Below are 25,338 nucleotides of genomic sequence, written 5' to 3'. Positions count from 1 at the left end.
CGTGCCGCGCCTCATATCACATCAATTGGAGGCAGAGCTTACGCAGCGGGCGTGGTTAAGCTGACGTCAGGGCGCGCCCAGGGCCACGTGCTCTCACCACGTGACCCCTGGACCGCCCAACGCAATAATGAGACTTGCTACACCATCCCCCCCGCAACGCTTAATGATGCTCCCGCATCATTTAACCTATATATAAGTAAAATTTAACTAACTAAATCACGTCTGAATGTCATAATAAGCTTCGAATACCTGGAACCATTCACACGCCATAACTGACCTTTTCGCATACATCATTGTCGGCTCTAATCAAGTCGAGTACAAATCAAGAAGAAGAAAAAAAAATCATCATAGACTTGGACACTATGGTCAGAATCGTATTGAATACAGCGTCACATAAAATATACCATCATGATGGCACAATGAAACAATATTACATTCAAAGAACAATCGAAGGCATGACAAGATCCAAAACACCGAACTACCATAACAATTCTCCGAACAATAATAATTACCGAAATTCGGAACATTAATCATCAAATCGTCCAAAGCATTTTCATACACACATCAACCTAGACAAGATTCTGTTCCCGAGTAGTACACACAGACAGGAAAAACCATGTCGAACCCGGTCTAACCGGTTTGAGAGCGTTTTTGCTCGAGACCCACTACTTTTTGGCGGGTCCTTGATTGTTAGACGAGGGGGGGACTAGTGAGTGCCAACGCGTTCGGAAGGGAAAACGGGCCCCAACGGAGAAAAGAACGAGGCGGTTCCACTACCTTAATCCCTAGCAATTTGTACCTGGTAATAACTACTACCTCTACTGTCGTGGAACCGTTTTTTTCTGTTTGGAGAACACCTAAGGACAGCTGGAAGGCTGAAATTTGCCCAGATTTTCACAATCAGTAACCGAAACCGAGGAGGAGGAAAAAGCTTTCCAAACCGTAGGTATTTGAGTACGGAAGCCCGATCGAAAGTGGATGCAGGAAGGACACCCCGCTACGGTCATGTCACTACGGAACCAATCATCAGGGGAATTGACCATGCCCGTCTGTGTGAGGCGAGTCACGACATGGAGAGAGGAGACGGAGCAGGCAGAGGGTCAAATCCCGATCCTATGGGGGGCATAGAACCCCCCCCCCCCGAACACGACCTATCCGAAGGTTGGCACTGTGTAGTCAGCCCACGTCTAAACTATTAGTGATCTGGCACACGTTGGGGTTGACATGGTTTGTATCACTGTTACTGTCACTGTCACTGGAGTTATAAGCGTCCGGGAAGCATATAAAATTGTTCATGTCTCGCGGTTGTCTACGACGACGTTGGTTGATAAGTTGTGGTAACGGCGACGGAAGGACGGGTGATGATGTTGTCGCTGTCGTGTCGGTCGGAGCAGGTGTCGGAGCAGGAACAGGTGTCGGGGTTGGAACAGGTGTCGGATCTGGAGCCGGTGTCGGATCTGGAACAGGTGCCTGGGTACGTGCTGGGTCGGGGCCAGGCGACTGGATAGGTGCCACCTGTGCTGTGTCAGGTGGCCGGTTGTGCGTAGGGGATGACGGCGCTGAGGGTCGACGCCGCGCCACAGGAGCTCGGAGCCGCTTGGGTGCGGTGTCAGATAAGGACGGATCTGAAACATAAGAGGGAGGGGGACCCGCGGAACTGTGCCCTTGGGGAATTACAGGGTCTCGCTCCGGGTTGTCATCGTCAGAATTCTCGTCATCACCGTCCGTTGGAGAGGTTTCCGAGAGTTGTGGCCTAGGGAGAGAAGTCACGTAGTTATTGTTACGACGCCTGCGCGTCGGACGGCGACCCTCTTGCCTTGGGTCATAGTCAGGATCAAACATCTGAGGAGAAAGGTCTTTGATATGTTCGAAATTTACCACATCAACTTGTCGTCGACCACGGGTGTTTTTCACCCGGTAGGCATTGCCCCCTACCCTACTCAATACTTCGTACGGGCCATGGAATTTGTTGGCCAGCTTCCGGGCCAGGCCAGGTTTCCCGGCGTTATTCCGTACTAGCACTAGGTCACCCACAGCATGTGGCTGTCCATAGACCTTGGAATCGAACATTTCTTTCTGTCGAGCTTGTTTCTGGGCCGTGTGTTGCTGCACCAATTTGAAAATAGAGGGCATTCTGTCGTTGAGCGCTGCAACGAACTCCGAAGTGGAGGTGGGGTCACAATGCACCCCCGTGAGGAGTTGTACGGGAAGGCGGGCTTCACGCCCGTGCATTAAAAAGTAAGGCGAAAAGCCTGTTGTGGCCTGACAACTAGTGTTATATGCGAACTGCACCGCGGGAAGGTTGAAGTCCCAATCCCGCTGGTCAGATTGCCGAACGTAGGCCTGAGCATAGCGCCCATTGTCCGGTTGAAACGTTCGACCAACCCATCAGATTGGGGGTGGTACGACGTGGTCCGCGTTTTATGGGTCTTCATATTCTACTAAAAGGTCCAAGAGTTGACTCCTGTGCGACGGGTTTTGTATGTACGACAGGTCAAACAATGTCTCCAGCTCCGCACGGACGTCGGGGGTCGGGGTAGGGTTAGTGGCGCGTGTGGGGCCGGGGCCGGCTGCCGGAGGCACGCCAGCGGACGATTGGTTGGAAGGGGGCGCGAGCGGAACCGGTGTGTATGGACAGACTGAAACGCCGCGGGAGGTGGGGCTGTCAAACGGGTGACACAGGCCAATTACCGCACAGGGACGGATTAAGACAGGTTCAATATTCTCATTAACAACAAAAACTCTGGTGGTATTTTTGGCGGGAGTGTGTGATATCAACTCCCCTGTTAAGCCAAAACGACCTAAGGAAGCAAGAGCCGGGTTAACGTATCCGGACCTAGGGAGTTATCTGCGCGCTTTCCTACCACTTTGCCTGGGACAAGGTGAACCGAACGCCCTGGTACTAAGTAGGAGTGTCGGATCACGACACGACGAACGGCCCCAGCTGCCTTGCGAGAGACCGGAATGGATGCCACGCCCGTCGGCCCGCAGAGCGTCATTGTGCGCTCGCGCATTGACACTTCAGCGTCGAAAGCCAGTAGAAAGTCAGTGCCGACCAAAATGGGCGTGGTCGTGTTACGACAGACCAAGAATTTCGCGGGAAACTAGTGTTGTTGCCACGTGAGAGGGACGGTGACGTAACCAACTATGTCTAAGGCGCCCCCAGCCACAGTCGATAGAGCAGGTCCATCATAAGGAACAAGTTCTGGTGGAGTCACGTGGTTACCAAGTTTGTTTAGCACGTCAACAGAAATAAGCGAAACATCTGCTCCCGAGTCAATCAATACGTCAGCGAAATGGCCATATATCTGGGGTGTAAAGTGAAAACTTCCGACGGAAGGGTGGGTGGAAGGTATGGTGTTAGCAGGAGAGGGGTCGGGAGGGGTCGAGGGGGGTGGGGAGATAGTGGCTGACTGACCCCCAGTTAAGCCAGCCCGAAATCGTTTCCCGACCGGCGGCCAGCGTTGGAGCGCTGCAGCTGAGGGCACTCTCTCTTCCAGTGTCCAAGTTCGTGGCAGTAGTTGCACCCAGAGTTTTGCGGGGTGCGGCGCGGAGTTGGGTTCTGGGGGGCGATTTGAGGGTTGTGGGTGGTAGGGAGCGGGTTGGTGCTGGGAACCGAGGAGCGTCTCGAAGCGGCTTTGGAGAGACGCTACTTGACGCTCGTGAGAGCGCGGCATCTCTCGCATTTCCTGGCGATGGGAAATTTATTTATAGACTTTTGTTTATAATATTTATAAATTATCATAATGAGTTAGACTTATTCTCACCTAATCATGTCAAACTGTCCCACATTGATTAATGAAGCTATACATATATACAAATCACAAAAAGAGTCACCAAAAAAACTGTATTTGTACAAAATGTTATGGGGTCAGTTTTGACCCCATACGGTAATCTACGTCAAAAAAACGTACGGTGGTTTGAGGGTTAAGGGATGCACCTCATATATCTTACATGTGATACTCCTATATGGCGTATATATACCATGTCCCAACAAATGAGCCTTCTTTGTCAGTATGCTCTACAGTGCTTGGCGTTTGCGCAGAAGTGTTACACAATGGGACATTAGTTTATCTTCTACCATGGCAGGTAAAGCTGGGTAAAAAAAGTCGTCGTGGTTGCACCTCCTGCACATCATCACGCCTACTACGTACTCGTTTAGATACTCGAAGCCCCCAATTGGGTCTGTTCTTTGCATAACTTAATGATTTCTGTTTCGTGGGCGCCACATAATTAGCCATTTTATGGCCTCGCGAGACATACTCTCCCTAAATCTGTACCCTTTTGGAGGAACGATGCCGATTGTCTCAGGTTTAAAGGAACAACTTTCTGTAGCGTCGGTTACATGTTGAGGCTATTGTAATAAATTTGTCAATAGGGCCCAATCCCTTACTCATCAACTTGAATTTCTTTCAGAATGTGTTGAACCCTTAAGGACGCCAATGATACCATTTTCTTCAAGATCTCTCCGGATACCGAACACATAGCCTTACTCTCTTTTAAAATTTAGTCAGTCGATACATTAAGCTTGGACGTCGGTTACATGAAATTTGAATTGTAATAATTATTTCAAGGTAAGGGTCCCACGTAGCTCTTGTTTTTAGGGATTCAGCAGTTTAATGTTTTACTATTGTTACTATAACTTAACCGGTCTCTATAGCCATTACGTGTCTCCTGCAAGTGTGATGTCAATGCTACAATATCAATCAGAAAGTTTTAGATATATGACATTCTATTTCTAGAATATCGATCGGATGACAGCATTATCTTTCGGAGGCCTCCACCGACTATTAAGCAAATAACGTAAAGTAAAATGATTATTACCGTATGTATATGTAGGCATATACAATAGGGTACAATTTGGTCTTCGTCAGAAATCCTTCAGATAAACGAGATGTCTATTTGTAAAACGTATTTATCCTCTTTTGTGGCCGTCTTGCTACGTATCTCTTTGCTCATGTAAACGCCCCGATTCATTTAGCCCTTGTCCCTTTAGACTGCTTTTAGTCTGATGTCTCTGTTAGCTGTGGGCAGTGTGGCACTGTCTGTGACGTGGTCTTTCTCTTCTTTAGCTTGGGCTAGTCCTGCCCCACCTGTAACCTGGGCCTGTTCTGTCCTGCACGTAGCCTGGGCCTAACCTATCCCGCTTGTAACATGGGACTGTTTTGTCCCGCCTGCAGCCTGGCCTTGTTCTGTCCCACCTGTAACCTGGGCCTGACCTGTCCCGCCTGTAGCCTGGGCCTGGCCTGTCCCGCACGTAACCTGGGTCTGTCCTGTCCCGTCTGTACCCGGGCCCTCTTATGGTCCCGTCTGTAACATTGGCCTGTTCTGCCCCGCCTGTAACCTGGGCCTGACCTGCCCCGCCTGTAACCTGGGCCTGTCCTGTCCCGCCTGTAGCCTGGGCCTGGGCCTGACCTGTCCCGCACGTAACCTGGGTCTGTCCTGTCCCGTCTGTACCCGGGCCCTCTTCTGTCCCGTCTGTAACATTGGCCTGTTCTGCCCCGCCTGTAACCTGGGCCTGACCTGTCCCGCCTGTAACCTGGGCCTGACCTGTCCCGCCTGTAACCTGGGCCTGGCCTGTCCCGCCTGTAGCCTGGGCCTGACCTGTCCCGCACGTAACCTGGGCCTGTCCCGACCCGTCTGTACCCGGGCCCTCTTCTGTCCCGCCTGTAACATGGGCCTGTCCTGTCCCACACGTAACCTGGGCCAGTTCAGTCCCGCCTGAAGCCGGGCCCTCTTCTGCCCCGCCTGTAACCTGGGCCTGTTCTGTCAAGCTAGTAGCTTGGGCCTGTCCTGTCCCGCCTTTAGCTTGGGAGTGTCCTATACCGTCCGTAGCCTGGCTCTGTCCTATCCCTTCTGTAGCCTGGGCCTGTCCTGTACTGCCTGTCACCTGGATCTGCCCCAGACCATGGTATGTCGTGCCGATGATCTGTCTAGTGCCCTGTTTGCAGCAGAACATCTTTTTGAGTTTGTCGCGAAAGTTCTTCCCAAGAAGACCGTACAGAAACGGATTGGCCACGGAGTTTAACATCACGAGGAGTAGCGCAACTTCTGAAGCAATCATGTTCTGGCGATTGTTCGGAACAATCAAATTTATAATAACAACGATGTGGATGGGGAGCCAGGCGACAAGAAAGAAAACAGTCACTACAAATACCATGAGGTACGCCTGGTCATCCGACCTCGTCTCCCGCACCGCCAAACGGCGAGACTGCCTCACTTTCACCAATATCCGCGTGTAGAGGATGATTATTATACAGCTCGGCAATACATAGAGGAATAAAAAGAACAAGAGAACCACGACAGTCAAAAAAGTATGACTAGTATCAGAGGTCTCGAGCTTTAGAAAGACACACGACACAGAATTTAGACTAGCACCTGTGAAGGTCCAGTCGTTTTTGACAGCATTCCTGGTGATCGTGTCTATAGCTGCGATCAAGGCGCCCACTATCCACACCACGGAACAGGTCCTCCCCGCGTGTTTTACCGTCCCGTGTTGTAGGCTGCCCAGCGGGTCTGTTATCACCTTGTGTCGCTCCACAGCTATCACTGTAAGCAGGAGGATGCTGGTTGCGGCGAGGAAAAAGAAGATCACTCGGCTTACGTCACAACTTTGCAGGTAAAAAGTAGAGCCCGCGTTTCTATCCCCAGCCCAATAAGATGGATCTGAAAGTACAACAATGGACTGGATGAGAGTGAGAAGGCTGACAGCGAAGTCAGTTACTGCAAGGTTCGCTACGTACACGTTACAGGCGGTCCTCATGGTTGGGTAGCGGGCCACGATGAACAAGACGAGCAGGTTTGCCAACATTCCTATAGCACAGATGCAACAGCGAGCAACGTTGCCAATATAAATTTCAAGAGCCATGTTTTGAAACTGCTTTGTTTGAACATTACTTCACGGGGTAAAGGTGACGTTTCCTCAGCTGTATTGAAAGTACTATATGAGATCATCACTTAGTACAGAGCCGACACAAAACGTTGGTGCGTCGAATTTCAGACTGTACGACAGTAGCCCTCCTCAGAGACCTTAGGGGCACGTGACGTGACGCCATAAGTTGGTTAATCCTACGACAAATCTGCACGACGCACAACACTTCACATAAGACCATACAGCCCTTTAAGGGTTCGCTACCACGTGAGTTGTCGTTCTTTCAGTGTGTTTTGCTATGTGCCGGGGTTGCCACAATGACTATGTCCCGGAGTGGCCACACTACCGTCAGTCATTTACAAATAAGCGACGAACGTCCCGTTTGTTCTTGCATCCCGATGTCGCTGTTCAGAGACGATCACATCTGAAAAATAAATATGATATTATATCGCAGGTGAACCACAAGATATAAATGTTGGCTTTTCTGATTAACATATTCGGAGTACTGAAGAATTAGGAGACTGAAAGAAACAAAATCTCCATTTCAGTGGTATAATTACAGATATGCCTATAGCCTAGATAACTTTGCGAGGGGAGGGGCGAAAGACAATGGTTGGAAAGTATGCACCTTTTTGCGTTATTCATTGCCTTAACCCTCCAACCACCGTATAGGGTCAAATTTGACCCCAGACGTATATTAATATGTGCCATTATGGCATTTCTAGTTGAATACAAATTTCCTTCTATGAATTTGTTCGTATGTATGTCTTATAACTTCTCATACGTTTTTATCAAGATTGCCTTATTGTTGATTAAGTTATCATTGAAAGTTTATGTATGGTCCAGTGGGGTCAAAACTGACCCCAGCATTTTTTTAAACAAACTTTTGTGGCCCACACCTAATCTAATATTGTATGATCACGAAATTTTCAGAGATTGATGTACATGTGCAAATAAATTATGGTGACAACTTTTGTGTCATTATCTTGTTATATGACGACGCCACGACGTAATTTAGCTTAAACTGGCCGCCATCTTGAATTTTGACCGATAACATCATTAAATTAGCATAAAACATGAATATTGCATCATGAAATTTACGTTGAATTTCATAAGATGTCATGAACATGTGTGGTTTGCCAAGAAAACCTTAAAACTTGAATGTTTAAGCCAAAATTAGATAATTGCGTAATAAATATGCCTGTCAGAATTCCGTTGCCATGGCAACATGAAAAATGATGAACTTTTTTATTCACTTAAATTGCTTGCCATCAACTTTTATACTTTGAAGTTGGTGCAGGCATTTAGAAAATCTTACGCGGTCTGAATAGCGTCAGTGCAAATTGTGGTCGTCATGATATTTTGCATAAATCATGATAATGAGCTAGAGTTATTCTTAATCATGTCAAACTGTCCAACATAGATTAATGAAGCTATACATGTATACAAATCACAAAAAGAGTCACCAAACTGTATTTGTACAAAACGTTACGGGGTCAGTTTTTACCCCATACGGTAATCTACGTCACAAAAAAAGGTACGTTGGTTAGAGGGTTAAAAGAAGCTTGAACCTTAGTTTTATCTCATCGGTACATTACAGGGATATGTGTTAGAGTCAGTCTCAAGAAGCATGATTTCCGAGAAAGACGTTTGACAACTAATATGGAAACATCAGTCATTGGTAGTGGCGGGAGCGGGCAGGACAGACAGGTTGAACCAAAGTCCAAGTCCCCATGAACAATAAGGCTGCCTGTTAACCGACGCCATAAAACATTATTGTAAACAAAACAGCGTCAAAATTTTGCTCTCCTTTGGCAAAATTTCACCAATATTGAACATCTTGTAAAATCTTGTAAAATCTGACAGTACATATTCTTTTGGTAAGGCACAGCTTACTTAGACTGTTTTGTACAACCTAGGCTAGACGTGGATCTTAGGTTTCTGCCAGAATCGTTGTACGACAGTTTACTACAACAAGTCTATGGCGTTCTCTTAACAACAGTGGGCGTGTGCTGTATCGTGAGTCAACCATCTTGGACGGAAAAGGTTGCCGTAATAAGCCTTCTTGAACGGTCCTTTCTGTCACAGAATTGCTGCAAATGGTATGATATGACTCCACCTTATACATGACATATTACCAGAGATCAGACCTCTGTGTTACAATTCATGTTTTCACCACGTCGTAACAGTGATAAGCTAAAGGGCAAATCTTACTGCCAGTTCTAGTTCGATACGTAGTGAAGATTAGCCTGGTAGTGTTGTTGTTTTACAACTGTTGATATACACTGTGCCATTAACGATTCTCATGCAATAAAGTTCATTCATTCAAAGTCCGCGGTCTTCTGGTCTTCATACACACCCCTTCGGCCCGTACAGCATACCAATGAATATTCGTTAGCGCACGAGAGAACGCAAAACTAACTGGAATAAGTGTGGCAATAAAAACTATTGCCGTGGTGACGGTTTTATTGTTTATAAGTATTAATGATTGTGTGTGTGTTGGGGGGGGGGGGGTGTTTACAAACTAAGCTTTTATACAGTTTCAGATGATTGATGAATTTCAAGGACGGGTTAAAAGCTGAAGTGACGATTGTCTACAGAACAGGTGAACATTAGTACATCTCAGTAGTGTATTTTACACTTGCAGGTCTTTATTGTTGTCATAGATCACAAAATATTAATCAGATATATTTTTATGCCTACCATAAGCACCAAGAACAATGTGATACAGTGTCTCTGTAATATATTCCTTCATTAGAATCATGTCCATCACAACTGATATATATATATATTTTTTTCGCTATGGTTGCTGATGACACTCAACCCAGACAGGCCGTCAGTGCTTTATCTGTGCACATGAGATGACAGCAGTCAGGAAGCTGATCATGCAGCAATGGGTTACCTGTTCCTACATGGAGAAATTATTCAATAACACTAACCAAGTCCTATTTGTTAATACAGTGAAGCTTAAACAATGAGTCTGTGAAAAGTTTGTAAAAGCATGTATATAGATTCTTTTTAATTTTTGCAGTGTGATAAGTTTATCGTGTTACAATAACAATAACTCAGATTCAGATTCTTTTCAAATCATGGATCTTTGGATTGAAAATGTTGAGACTAATGCAGGTTGTATCTGTTTTGCATGTCAATTACAAGTAACCTGTATTATATATCCATGACTATGTATGTATATCAGTAACTGTAATGAGGCGTGACTGATTTAAAAAGGATGCAGAGCATTTTCTAATGTTTTGTGTTGTATCAGATATTCCATTTAACAGCCTTTGGTCTGCGGGCGTACTTCGCGATTGCTGGAAGGTCGGCCGATTTTAAGATTGACAGAGGGTCTCGCGTATTTTTCGCCTGAAAACTGTCCGTCACATATGAGCGAGGCTCGGGCGATCGCCTAAGAATAAATTTATGATAATGAGCCTATTATGACATGGCGCCACCTCTTGTACGCGGACGAGGTAAGATGGCAATAGTTCATTCAATGTTGATGTCTTAGAGTCGATTCAACATGACCAAGAGGGTACTTATGCCTTTTGATCTAACATTTCGTAAATCTGTAACAATCTAACTGTGATAATTAACTGTGTTAAGAACTATTTATAACATCTGTCTGGTGTTCTAAATATTTTCTACAGTATTCATACATGTTAGAAACATTTCCAACATCAAATGCATTATTTCTGTTAGTTTCTAAACTGTTCCAACATAGATTCATCATTTGTGATCGTATGTTGGAACATTGAAACAAAATTATGTAACTGGGTCAGTGGGCTGGGAGGAGGGCAATTCACACATCCATGCCAAGTACAGGAAATTGTGTCTGTCTGCCACCTTCTCACAAAAGAGCCACCAGTGTCTACTAAAGAAATCTAAAAATACAAGACCCAAACAAAAGGACCAGCTTAGCAGCTTGGTTTATGGGGGCAATAAAAGTTTTTATGGAGGGAAACATGGCACAAATAGTTTGAACATATGAGAACATGTTCCTACAATGACAAAAACACATAGATGTTTGAAAATTATTCTTAATAAAGATATGATTATACCGTTACTTTCCCGATTTTCGCAACAAATATAAATGGATTCAAACATTTCAAACTTTGCGTTTTAATTGTTTGAACAATTTAGAACTTTAGTAACTGAAATATTCAGTTCAAACTTTTTACAAATATTATTTAAAATCCCTCTCGGTGACTCGGAATTGCCTCTATTTGTGGGAAATTGTTTAACCATTTAATGTACGGCACATGTAGAATAGATAACAGGAAAGGAATTGTATGATAAATCTAGCCCACATACTACCACAGGAGCCACAGTGACAGAATCACTCGCAAACAAACGGGAGTCGGGCAAAACAACGGGCGTTCTACCGACGATCAATGAATGAATGAAGACCTTTATTGCACATTCATTTTGCCCCACTGAGCTAAGTACAGGTCACATGGTAACAATCATATATATGATAAATGGAAACAATCATACACATCTATATATGCAGATAAGCTATTCTAGGACATTCGACTTCCTCTCGCTTATTGGTAATTGCATAAATGTAGCTAGCTTTGTGGTTGGTTAGAGTTTGTTTATCAAAAGCTGTCAGGAATATAATTTCTCTTTAATATTCAAGTGTCTGAAGTAGGGATATTTACTCAACACATAGTCAAATAGAATGCTCCTATCACTATCATACAAAGGACAATCCACAGTAAAATGTACTTCCACGGCACGAAAAACGGTATTTAAGGATGCTGAAACCATGCGTAATGTTGACGTATTTTCCTCCTTTACGGATCTATACACCACTTATACGAGTACGTAAATATTGCCTTTAAGTGGTCTTTCTGTAGGTCCGTGTTAGTCCTTATTTTCCGGTTTTCCCGTTGTCTTTCAGCAGCTTAAAGATGTCGTAAATGATTTTTAAAACCCCCTTAAAACTTGTTTAAAGTTCACGTTTATTTGATCTAAAGCCTCTTTACGTCTCATATACAATTGCATTAAGTGGATTATAACGTGTGTTTTAGTGCCTTTTCAGCAGCTTAAAGTTGCCATAATTACTTATTAAAACGCCCTTAAGACATGTTTAAACTTCACGTTTATTTGATCTAAAGCCTCTTTACGTCTCATATACGTGTACATTAAGAGGATTATAACGTGTGTTTCGGTGCCTTTTCAGCAGTTTAAAGTTGCCATAAATATCTATTAAAACGCCCTTAAGATATGTTTAAACTTCACGTATATTTGATCTAAAGCCTATTTACGTCTCATATACGTGTGCATTAAGTGGATTATAACGTGTGTTTAGCTGCCTTTTTAGCAGCTTAAATTTGCCATAAATACCTATTATAACGCCCTTAAGACTTGTTTAAACTTCACGTTTATTTGATCTAAAGCCTGTTTACGTCTCATATACGTGTTCATTAAGTGGATTATAACGTGTGTTTAGGTGCCTTTTCAGCAGCTTAAATTGCCATAAATACTTAATAAAACGCCCTTAAGACATGTTTAAACTTCACGTTTATTTGATCTAAAGCCTATTTACGTCTCATATACGTGTGAATTAAGAGGATTTAATGTGTCTATATTTTTCTTTTTAGCAGCTTAAAGTTGTCATAAATACGTATCAAAACACCCTTAAGACATGTTTAAAGTTCCCTCTGTACGTCTCATATACGTGTGCATTAAGGTGTGGATAAGTGCCATTTTAGGAGAATAATCATTAGCACATTTCAAAGCAAGAAAATACAATGGATGAAACTTTAAAATTTTATTGAATTACGAGAAAATATTACATGGAAAAGTAAAAAAAAAACCTACAGCCTACTAGGTATTTGTGGCCTTTCATTCTGATGTAGTCGGCAGTTGAAACAATATCACAACGGTTGCGCAATTCCGTGCAGCAGTCCACAGTCCCATTTCCAGTGTCGGGTGAAGCGTCTCGGCGTAAGTTAAAAAGAGCACACATGTACAGTTCCATCTGGTCACCACAGGAATAAGAATCCGGTAAGATCTAGAGTATCCTAGAGTAGTGGCCGATATGACTCGTGTTGTTGGATGGTCCTGGATTCTGTGAACGCGAAACATGTTCAGCTTGCAGTGGCGGCTTCTATTAATCCGGATGGTGCAAGGGCCGTGATTTCCATTCTGTGTCGATTTCCAACAACAACAGCTTGTACAGAATGATAGCCACCTCGTATCTTTGAGTCAAATTCCGTCACCGGGGGTCCTAGGCGGTAAAAGCGGTGTCGCGGCCACAACTTGCGGGCTAGAGCAGGCCCAAACTTTCTTCAATACTTCTCTTCAAAAGTGAACGCCTGGAAAATAACCGCTCGTTGTCGTACGTATGGCCCGTAAATTTGAACCCCCCACTCTTTTCTGCCATTGGATACATCCTATCACATGACACAGCTGTGCCACAGACGGACCAAGGAAGTTCAACCTCCTTGGACGGACGGAGGCGTGCGCCCCATGGCGCGTACGAAATAACGCTGAATAAATTTACATCTTGCCTGCCCAAACAAACACGAGCAACACGAGAAGACACCGCCTGTGTGCACAAACTGTTCTTTCTCGACGCTTGCTTGTAGATAAAGAAATAAACATATTTCGTACATTTACCTGTAGTAAGAACTGCTTGCCGTTTTATAGAGAAAACACAACTCACTGCACAAAACAGTATACCTACTACATCCTTATTCTTCAAGCAGAGGTTGAGTCGCGGAGATATTCATAGCAGTAGTCGGGATTTCTACCGTCTCTTAGCTCGAGTGTCAACATGCCACAAAGAAAACCTCACCCTGATTTAGACCCTGGAATTTCAGAACATATATGCGGTATAAAATAAAAAGGAAAGGGTCTCCTCCTGTTCGCATAAACTGCGCTTCAAACATGCCGTATGTTCAGCAGAAAAAGGCACCGTTTCATAAAACCTTTGAGACGGTATAAGCCAATAGATAAAACGGGGGTAGTACCCCCAAATTTGCTTAAGCTTCGCGGATTCAAAGATTAAACATGTCGTATGTTCAACAGAAATAGGCAACATTTCATATACGTCTTGGCAACATATAAGCTAAACGGGGGAGGTCTCCCCTAGTTCGCTTAAACTGCGCGGATTCAAAGATTAAATATGTCGTATGTTTTACAGAAATACGCAACATTTCATATACGTTTTGGCAGCATATAAGCTAAACGGGGGAGGTCTCCCCTAGTTCGCTTAAACTGCGCGGATTCAAAGATTAAACTTGTTGTATGTTTTACAGAAATACGCAACATTTCATATACGTCTTGACAACATAAAAGCTAAACGGGGGAGGTCTCCCGTAGTTCGCTTAAACTGCGCGGATTCAAAGATTAAACATGTCGTATGTTTTACAGAAATACGCAACATTTCATATACGTCTTGGCAACATATAAGCTAAACAAGGTAGGTCTCCCCTAGTTCGCTTAAACTGCGCGGATTCAAAGATTAAACATGTCGTATGTTCAACAGAAATACGCAACATTTCATATACGTTTTGGCAGCATATAAGCTAAACGGGGGAGGTCTCCCCTAGTTCGCTTAAACTGCGCGGATTCAAAGATTTAACTTGTTGTATGTTTCACAGAAATACGCAACATTTCATATACGTCTTGACAACATAAAAGCTAAACGGGGGAGGTCTCCCCTAGTTCGCTTAAACTGCGCGGATTCAAAGATTAAACTTGTTGTATGTTGTACAGAAATACGCAACATTTCATACACGTCTTGACAACATAAAAGCTAAACGGGGGAGGTCTCCCCTAGTTCGCTTAAACTGCCCAGATTCAAAGATTAAACATGTCGTATGTTCAACAGAAATACGCAACATTTCATATACGTCTTGGCAACATATCAGCTAAACAAGGTAGGTCTCCCCTAGTTCGCTTAAACTGCGCGGATTCAAAGATTAAACATGTCGTATGTTCAACAGAAATACGCAACATTTCATATACGTTTTGGCAGCATATAAGCTAAACGGGGGAGGTCTCCCCTAGTTCGCTTAAACTGTGCGGATTCAAATATTAAACATGTCGTATGTTTTACAGAAATACGCAACATTTTATATACGTTTTGGCAACATATAAGCTAAACGGGGGAGGTCTCCCCTAGTTCGCTTAAACAGCGCGGATTCAAAGATTAAATATGTCGTATGTTTTACAGAAATACCCAACATTTCATATACGTTTTGGCAGCATATAAGCTAAACGGGGGAGGTCTCCCCTAGTTCGCTTAAACTGTGCGGATTCAAATATTAAACATGTCGTATGTTCAAAAGAAATACGCAACATTTCATATACGTTTTGGCAACATATAAGCTAAACGGGGGAGGTCTCCCCTAGTTCGCTTAAACTGCGCGGATTCAAAAATTAAACATGTCGTATGTTCAAATGAAATACGCAACATTTCATATACGGCTTAGCAAATATATTAACGGGGGAGGTCTTCCCTTCTTTGCGTAAATGACGGTTCGAAATAAATTATATATATGGCATCCTTCGGTCAATATTGACCATGGTATACGCAACATCTCATATAACGTAAAATAGCGCATATAAGCTAACCGTGAGAGGTTCTCCCCTGTTCGAATTAAACCTTGCGCACAGAAAGTTTGAATACGTCAAATGCTTTCGGAATAGCTAAAAAACACAGAAGATTATTGTATTTGACTTTGTATTGTATTGTATTTGTATTTGCTGAGGTATAAACATAACATTTTGTACCAGAAAGCGCAATAATTTTCAGTTTTGACTGTTATAAAACAGATGACGCAATGTTTTATCTAACACCAGACAAAGGCTTATTACATTTGACTTAGCCGGTTAACATGTATTTTGTAACAGATCTAGAGAAACGGTATTTGTCCGTTTTGACAGAAAATATTTTTGAGACATTTAAGTTGTCTCTTCGGCATACTAAAATACATGTAAAATTCACGTAAAGAAACACAACAGATTAAGTTAGATTTACAAACGCTGAAATTTTCCGTAAATGCCAAATGTATGTTTCCGATGCCAATAATAGATCTTAAAATCTGCTGAAATATTTCTCCGCCTTTAAGGGCTTTATACGTATCTCTGAAACTTTGCTTAAAAAGTTGTTTTCGTGCTGTGTTCATCTTCTATTTTACCTAAACTACAAAATTGGCAGATTCTTTGCTCTAGAGGATTGTGGTTATGTCTAACTAATTCGATTCGTAATTTGTGACAACTGATTTTAAGTTTCGTTATGGTAGATCTGTGGCGTACATCGGCAATCTTAGGATATTCTTCTTTGTTATAAGATTGTTTTGATAATTTGTATGTTCGTAGTTTATTTTTCGCAACTATTTTATCTCTTAACTCCTTTATCTCTTAACTCTTTTGTAGATTTCAGACAGGAAGGTCTGGAAATAAATGTCCTTTAAACGCTGATAGATTGATGAAATAATTTGAGGTATACTTGGGACTGTTGACATAGCGTTTTGCCAGACGAATCGTAACCACATTTCTTTAGAGAGTTGCGTACATTAGAAGCCCAACATTTATCACCTGATGCTTCTAAATCCATTTGGCACAAGAGAGAATCTGATTGAAGGTTGTCAGCTGGCACGTTCTTGCTAAGTCGAATGAAATACTTTATCGTATTAAGGGAGGCCTCCAGGTAAATGGGGTACCTCCCTAGTTTTGCCTGTGCTGCGAGATTACTAGCTGTTCTTGGGATATTGAGTGAATGTTTACAAAATTTTAGATGTACATATTCAATAGGACAATTTTGGGGCTTTTGAAAGATCCTCTTATTTCGGACCCATAAAGTAAAATGCGTTAAATACAGAAATAGAAAAGCTTGTTTTTAACAGCTAGCGAGCAATCGGCTTTGTCAAGTGATTGTCTAATGCTGAACAAAGATTTTAGACCCTTGTTACTTAGATGTTTGTTGTTGGCCTTGAAAGTACCAGCTGCACTTACCACTATACCTAGATAACAATAATATGACTTAACAATTTCCATTACATTACCACTAAACAAAAAGAAACAATTCTTTGGTAATCTACCTCTCTTGCTGAAGACAATAATCTTGGTCTCTTTTAAATTCACCTTCAGGTTCCAAATCCTATTTTTAAAATTTTTTTCTAATCCAACTAGACATGATTAATAACCTTGTTGAGACTCGGAAAACAAGTATTAATACCATATCATCTGCATACAAAAGACACGTTTCTTTCCTATTGTGTAAACTAGGAGAGTTGCAACAAAGATCATCAGATGTTATATCACTAATAAATGAATAAATTAAACAAAGTAGGACTTAAATTACAGCCTTGTCGGACCCCACAGTTAGTTAAAAAAGGTTCTGTAAGGCCGCCGTTGGTTTTTATGCAATTTGTGGTTTTTACATGCTTGAAAAAAGCATGTACTGTTTCTGGTAGGGATCTTTGTGATTCCGGACCGATATCTCTAGAACCTCTGGATGGATTGCGATTTCCTTTGCTATGGGGATAAAGTGTGTGACCTATTGTGCTATTAAGTAGATTAGAAGTTTGCTGTTGTTTTGTGGTTCGTTTTTTTTTAAATATTTACACCCCTTTTCCTGATATGGAGTGATCTGGCCTCATTCCCTCTGTCTCAACCTCCTTGGGGACAGCTAGCAGCTGTAACATGTGTTTTGAGTTTTCAGTAGCATGGGAGTGTGTGGAAGGGTCGTTTCCAGTGCTATATCTCCAGAACAGAACGTGTGATTTACCTCCATGAAAAATTTAGGTACTGTAAATGCATTTAAGTTCGCGGGGATTTAATTTCGCGGTAGCGGGAAAATGGACTTTTCGCGGTGGTTTTAATTTCGCGGTAACAGCATAGACTGCAGTCTAATACCATTACAGAAAAATGTTCGCGGTGGTTTTAAGTTCGCGGTGAAACGGTCGCCGCGAAAGCCGCGAACATTAATCCACCGCGAACATTTCTGCATTTACAGTATAGTTTTTGGTGTGTCTGTGTGTGTGTCTGTTTGTGTTTCCACATATCTGTGGTCAGCATAACTTTAGAACCTGTTGATGGATTGTAATGATATTTGGTATTTGGGTAGGTGTTTGGAAGACGAAGGTCAAAGTCAATTTTGGATGCCCTGGTGTGTGACCTTGGTACTGCAACAGAACTTGGATTTTTGTGTCTTTTGACATGGATATGCTATGGTCTTGATTTTTGGTGGCACATAGCTTGTGGTGTAAGGAAGAAGTGTTGTATGTTTGGGCCCTCTAGCAGCTTGCTCTAGAACTGCTGGGGCATTCTGGTCAAAATCTTCCAAGGAGCAAAAAAGAGCAACTGTGACCATCGCTGTCACCTCTGTATGGTGTGAACCATTATATACACATTGAGATACAATGTATGTGCCAGGTGCAGGTGTAACAATAGGAAATAAAAATGAAATGGTGAGGATACCAGAAAGGTGTAGTTTTGGATCTCACTGTTTACCATAGGTAGATATATAACTTAAGAACAATGATGGAATAATTTTGCCAAACGTCAAACCATATCAACCCCCACAACACACCATACGCACCATCACAAAACAAAATATTTCAAGCAGGTTTGAGTTTTCAGACTCTTGTTGAGTACATGTTTTTATGGTCTTTAAGAATTTTCCTCCTATTCCAAGGTTGTTAAGTTTGAAAAATAGACCTGCTCACCAAACGTAGTCAAAAGCTTTGCTTAAACTCACAAAACATGCATAAATTTTGCTGACTAAAGTAGTTAACACAAGAAAATTATCAGATGTTCTATAATTTGTTCCTAAAACCGGCCTGTTAAGGTTTAAAAAGGCTGTATTGTTCTGCATAATTGACAAGACGATTGTTTCAAATGGAGGTGAATAATTTCCCTAAACAACTGATGATTGATATTCCCCGGTAGTTCTCGGGAGTGATCTATCGCCAGATTTATGTATGGGTACGATATTGCTAAGGAACCAATCGTCGGGGAAATAACCATTCTGTTAGCAGGAGTTGAATAGGTGTAGTAATGGGTTCTGTAGGATTTTTACCACATTTCAACATTTCATTTGTTACCATGTCGCTGCTACTAGATTTATTTTTCTTTAGGTTTGAGATTGCCGTGTTTAATTCTTCAGCTGTTATCGGGGAGTCTAGTGTGGTGTTTTCTACAGGTGTGATAGGAGATTGGTGATGTACTTGGGCGTTTACAGGGGTTGAGAATTCAATTTCAGAATTGTTAATAGCGTCAGTTGAGCGTTTGTCAACTGCACTAAAATGTTTCAACCACATCACATTTGGTATATGGTAATTCTGTTGCGTTTTATCTGGTTTAAGTTTGTTAATTAGAGTCGAAAAGGCATTTGGGTCTTTTTTCCTAAGAGAAGAAAGTTGGTCCATGATTTGCTGGCGAAAGATTATCTTTTTCTTTCTTAATAGTTTTCTATATTCCTTCTTCCGTCTGAAGAACGTTCCGAGTTTTTCTCGAGCAAAGAGACTAAGTTATTCAATTCACGTTTCATTTCAGTACAGCTTTTATCGTACCATTTTTTTTTTATTTCGGGCTTTTGTGAACACTTATTATTGACTTTTACATATAATGAACTGTGCCCGACGTTCCTCAGCATTGAGTTTAAGTCGGAAACGTAGTTGTTAATATCTGTCTTTGCGTGTTTAGTTTCTTTGACTGACATAGCGTTTAACTTGTCTATTATGTGAGGTTGGCTACGGGATTCAAGAATTTTTGTTCCAAATTTTCATTCCAACGGAATGGTTTCGGGAGTGGTTTGAATTTTTATTTTTTTGTCTTGTTGCTGTGGATAAATGATTTTGTGCGAATTTTTAATGATAGCATGTTATGGTCAGAAAATATGGTTAGGGGTTTACGCGAAATATCGTCGTCATGGCAATAATATTTTCATTGCCAGTCTTGTTATCAAAGTGTCGTCTTCAACGAAGTCATTTAAATTTCCAAGTCGGGAGTTAAAGTCACCGCCTGAAAGGATAGATGGTTTTCGGCGAATTTGTGAGTAATAGATGTACTTGGGCGGGTATAAACGGAACAGATCTTTGGATAACCCCAGTAGCTTTCGATCTACTTGCACCCAGAGAACATCTGTCGATTTTGATGGTAGCTGTTTAACATAATGTTTGTATTGGACTTTAAAGAAAAAATATTATACCTCCTGAGTAGCGTCTTGCTCGTTTGTTCTTTTCCCGATGCAAGTGGAAGTAACTGTAGTTAGGGATGTTGATTTTTGTTCTGTCAGAGCTCCACGTCCCAGTGAGCGAGATAAAGTCGATTTTTTTTACATGGGACAAGAAATATAAATCTTCTCATGTTTATCCTAAACCGTGTAGGTTCAAACAACAGAAACTCTTATTTTCTCCTGGAAACACCTTCATATCAGAGACGGCTAAAAGAGAATTAATGTAAAAAATCAAAATATCGTGTACTTATCCTAGCCGAATCTACAACAGTTAACAACTAAAGATATGCATTATTATTATTTTTTTAAATCCCATTTCTCACTCAGCAGTTACTGATTAAAACTAACTCGCTAAAACTGATATTGTGTGTACAAACTGAAAAATACACACTGTACAAATGTATTACAGAATGCTATCTAGTCGCAGAAATCTTCCTCTACTTTATGGAAGGTGGCCCTCTTCGCGGTGTACCAGGTTGGCAAGACCAGGGTGGGGGCTGGAATAGGTGTTTTGTGTTCTGGGCCGAACAAGGGTAGTTGTCGGAAAAGCGTCCAATAATTCCTCCCACTCTTTCCTGTGGGTGGCATGGCGTGGGGAAGAGCGGAGACATCCCCCATGGTCCGGGTTGATGGTTGAGAAGGTGAGGCAATAAGTCGGTCTCTATTCGACCAACACCTCAAAGCTCACCGGCGACTATTCGCTGATGATGTTAAGAACAAGTTTCTGTGCACAGCGAGCAGCGGTTACTCCAAAAAATCGCGCGCTGATCGAGAAACCTCCGGACGTATTACTGCCGTCATGTCATTTAGAGCTCACAGACTCGTCATCCGATCGATTTTCGCGCAATGTGACAGGGGTATTAGTAATTCCCGCAACGGGATCTGCAAATGGCGCCGTCACCTTCATCGTGGGTAGTCGTACGATTTGGATGTCGTATAATTCGTGTGAGAGCCAACCGCCGACAGGTATCTCAGACAGCCTTTTGCGTATAACAAACATGGAAACTGGGGCACTATCACAAGATTAAGATTAATAATGCCCTCATATTGCCATTGTACGACATTCGCGCCATGTCTATAACCGTTCCATATGCTGGAAAAAGGGAAGGATTGTCTCACCTTTGTCAATCGATATGATCACAGTCACGCTCGCTTCCCGAAGTCACTTCCTAGCGGAATCTCTTCGAAGTTTGGATGGTCGCCTCGTGGAAATGCCTGTAGTGTGAAAGTTACCCAGGCCTTCTTTTGGCGTCGACTGGTCGGTTCGTCGACGTCCTGACTACTAAGTGTACACAAGGTGTCGGAGTGTTTGCACATATACCAATGTACCACGTAAATTCAAGGGGTGGAAAACAACTTGAAACGTTAAGGGTCCAATGTTCCATGGCGTCAGCGTCTACAAGGTGAAGAAGCCAGTATATGAAGCAATAAATAAACTCAGCACCTTTTTGTTTGTCACAGGAAGCCCCTCCTGACCGATAAATCCTTCTAGTTTCTATCACGTTCACAGCACTAAAACGAATATTTAAGCCTACGTTCCTAAATACTTAAATGTAGCCTAAAGGTGGGAAAATATTTCCGCAGAGTTCACGGTATCGTAAAGACCACGGAAACTATGGTTTTACATTTCCGTAACCTTTCCGTATTCGTTAAGAAAAATTAAATACATGTGATATCTTTACATAACATTTAAGTATCCTTATATGTGCCGTATAGATGAATCGGGTGTTGCTTATATAGTCAAACCTGTATTAAGGGCCACCTTTGCATAACGGCCACCTGCCCACAGTGGCCACTTTTTGTCGGTCCCTTGGATTCGTAATGATTAAGAAATAGGCTTAGCGGCCACCTGTCCAACGCGGCCACGGCCACAGGATTACCGGTCCCGCAGGTACAAAAACACTGCCGATTACGGCCACGCGGACCGCTGATCTATGTTTCGTCACGCGTTCGGCAATATACAGCGGCCGTATCGTCACCCTACGCCGGATTTAAAACCTCTTTGACTTACTTTCAAAACAAAACTTCGTAAACTGGCGCTACCCATACCCGCTGACAAACGAGGTCGTATAAGGTCAATAGACGACACCAATATTACGGAGGTAAATTGTGTTAAAGTTACGTTCTAATACACTATCGCTTAGGTTAATTTACATCACAAAAATGTCTACATTAACTGTTACAAAGACAAAATGATATGAACTTCAGACTATGGTGGATTTTATTCTTACATTTATTAAGAGATAAGTCTAAAATGACGTGACTTCTCTTGTGAGTATCACATTAGCATAATGGGCGAATCTGACGTGTGAACGCGGGAGGGAACACACGGACGGCGAAGTATCAATGGATACAAGACGAAAGATCAAAGAAATATGACGATACCGGTCTCTTCAGACAATATCAACTGTAGAACATTTAAAACTTTTTATAGCTTTTGTTTTCTTAATACATATAGTGTAAAAATCATTGCAGTACATGAACAGTACTGTATTATGTGAATAAAGATCAGTGGGTACTAAAACCATGTGTAACTTATTGCTTGTGGTCAACTAATTAGCACATTCTCTATAGTGGCCACCTCTCTATAGTGGCCAATTTTGACCAGTCCCATGAGTGGCCGCTATAGACAGGTTTGTCTGTATATGTACAGAAAAACACCTACAGGCTTTGTACCGACAATATGTTCATATACAATCAGTTAAACTTCGCCTTATTTATATTTTCGTAGTTCTCTATTAAAGGCGGAAATTACATATAGGAGATAATATCTTTTCACTGCCTTTCCGTTACATGTCATCTCATTTTTCATACTTCTATTAGTATAGGTCTATGGAGATGTCCCCCATCTTATGTATAGGCGCAAAAAAAGATCAGAATGGTAGCGTTTATTTTTAGAAGAGGCATTGCTTTTGCCAAATAAAGAGTATTTTCCGCTCAATATACCACATGCGCCTTTCACTAAAACAGCGGCTTTAAATGGCCATGAATAGCTCCTGCTGTGTTAGGGTGTTTAGTTTAACTAAGAAAAGAAAATCTCCTCCCGTGTGAAACCTATATGATACAGATACATCCTTTCCGACGTCATTCCGTTACATTTGAGCTGACTTTACATTAAAGGGGGGAGGTTTAAGCAAACAGTGTCTACAGGCTGATGAAGCCAATTTATGATGTCATATACTCTGCGCCTTTTTGTTTGTCATAGGCGGGCCCTCCTTTGAGCTCGTCGATAAATCCCTCTAGTGTCTATCACATTGTAGAATTACATGCGTCATAAAATGTGAAGTGCAGATAAGGGGACATGACCTTTTAGTAGATGGATATTGTTCTCTGTGACTACGGATCTGCACGCTGTGTGTGTGTGTGTGTGTAGTGTTGTGTGTGTGTGTGTGTGTGTGTGTGTGTGTGTCTGTGTGTGTGTGTGTTCCTGAAATATTCGTACTGGCAGTATATACATTCCCGGGACAGAAATGGAAGAGATATATATATTTATATATATATATAATTACCTTGTAACCCGTATGGGCAATCTGGTCACGTAATAAATCACGGCACGAAAAAAAAACGTGCGTAATGGTGACTTATTTTCCTTCTTTACGGATCTATACACGACATATAATTGCACGTAAATATTGCCTTTAAGGTAGGATTGCAGGGTGGCTGAGCAAAATTTCAAAATACTCGGGTCAATTACGGCATGTGAGTCGTTCTATCGAACATGAATCTGGCATCATGTTGGACGGTCAATTTTCAGCCCAGCTGGCGGGTGACTTAAACAAGACTTTGCTATTTGACGGAACGGGAAACTTGCTGGTGATTTTCAATGTTTTCATACAGTTTATAAGTGGGGACAATGAAATGTTGATGAATAAACGCGTCTTCCTTGTTATGAGACATGTGACGGGTTGACATCGCAAGTGCAGCACAGATAAGTGTCGACAACCCACAGCGACTGGAGTTCTCACTCGTATCCTGACCATAAACCTGTCTTTTTGAAGAACTAAAGCCTGTTATTGGAGAGTCATTAGCACCATTATAATGTATATATAAACATCGACAACCGTCGTTTGGCTAAGTACGATAAAAATACATCTAAACGGGCCCATGTAGCCACCAAATCGAGTCGTCGAACCAGTGACCGCAGGTAACCCCGAGGAAACGTGAGCCATCAGAATAGTCCAATGTTACATACAAATTTGCATTGGATTTGTAAAAGAAAAGGAAGTTACAATCTATGGCACACAACAATTCATTATGGGATGTCTTTTGAATGGTACCCGTTATAAATAAGTCAAGTGTTTGTCAAATATGAACATATAACGAAAATGGCACCCCCGCGAAAGCAGCATAATGGTACCTTCCGAACGCGTTCGAACCCCCCGGAGAGTGAAATGGCGCGAAAACGGGGACTGATAGGACCGGGCTGAGAGCGGAACGTGTTTACTAGCTTTAAATGCTATTTCCCCGGTCAAAATTGTATACTTGATAGAAAAAGTGGTTATTTTATTAGCATTATAGCTTGCAGATAGATAATATCCAAGGGTCTTTGAACTTAGAATTATGATATTTTTGTAACAGCGATATGTTGGCGAAAAAAGTAGGAAAAATCTTAGTTTTTGATGTTTTTGCCCCACAATTATCACCATTTCGTATAATAATGCAAAATACCCTTGGACGGATTTTTTTCTGTTGTAAATAAACTCTTATCTCGTGAAAAATCAAGGATATATTCCGTGTCCCCGCTGGGGAATACATACATCAATGAATCAACAGTATCGTTATTTCTAACCCTAAATTACAGTGCATCAATTGAGATTACATGTGCATTTTATATGTACCACATGGTACTAACTCTGTATGAAGATTCGTTACAATACGACCATGCGTTAAAAAGTTACAAGAATACACGTGTTTTCAACTAACTAGAACCGTGTCACATGCCGTAATTGACCAGAGTAATATTTTCAAAAAAATAACTATCAATGTTATTTGTTATGTAGTTCTATTTTCATAATATTAACATACTTTCCTATCAAATGTCACTTTTTGTCTGTCATAATTCAAGGTCAAAGTAGCTGTCTCAAATAACGCAAAAATTTCAAACTCATCATAACTTTTAAATCTTGATATTATTGGATAGGTCTCAGTGAAACAAATAGAATGGTTTTTATTTCAACAAAATCGGACATACCGTTAGAGAGTTATGGTCATTCAAAGGCCTGAAAATTATGCATAATTTCTCATGATCAGCAAATTAAATATGCAAGAT

The 25,338-nt window shown here is 42.0% G+C and overlaps 2 protein-coding genes across 2 annotated transcripts; both read right to left on the bottom strand.

The window, feature by feature from the left end:
- Window positions 1–1,176: 1,176 nt before the first annotated feature.
- On the bottom strand, window positions 1,177–2,232 carry LOC118426261 (pollen-specific leucine-rich repeat extensin-like protein 1). Its single transcript, XM_035835537.1, has one exon. The coding sequence runs from the start codon at window positions 2,230–2,232 to the stop codon at window positions 1,177–1,179; it is 1,056 nt and encodes a 351-aa protein (XP_035691430.1).
- Window positions 2,233–3,876: 1,644 nt separating this feature from the next.
- Window positions 3,877–21,558, bottom strand: LOC118426633 (somatostatin receptor type 3-like). Its single transcript, XM_035836140.1, has 2 exons — window positions 21,189–21,558; window positions 3,877–7,295 (listed from the first exon to the last, which is right to left on the bottom strand). The coding sequence occupies exon 2, from the start codon at window positions 6,866–6,868 to the stop codon at window positions 5,069–5,071; it is 1,800 nt and encodes a 599-aa protein (XP_035692033.1). The 5' UTR covers window positions 6,869–7,295; window positions 21,189–21,558; the 3' UTR covers window positions 3,877–5,068.
- Window positions 21,559–25,338: the final 3,780 nt, after the last annotated feature.

This window comes from Branchiostoma floridae, chromosome 11, assembly GCF_000003815.2.
Source record: "Branchiostoma floridae strain S238N-H82 chromosome 11, Bfl_VNyyK, whole genome shotgun sequence".
In the NCBI taxonomy this organism is placed as follows: domain Eukaryota; kingdom Metazoa; phylum Chordata; class Leptocardii; order Amphioxiformes; family Branchiostomatidae; genus Branchiostoma; species Branchiostoma floridae.
Note: the sequence above shows the minus strand (reverse complement) of the source record. Positions and strands in the feature narration are given on the sequence as shown.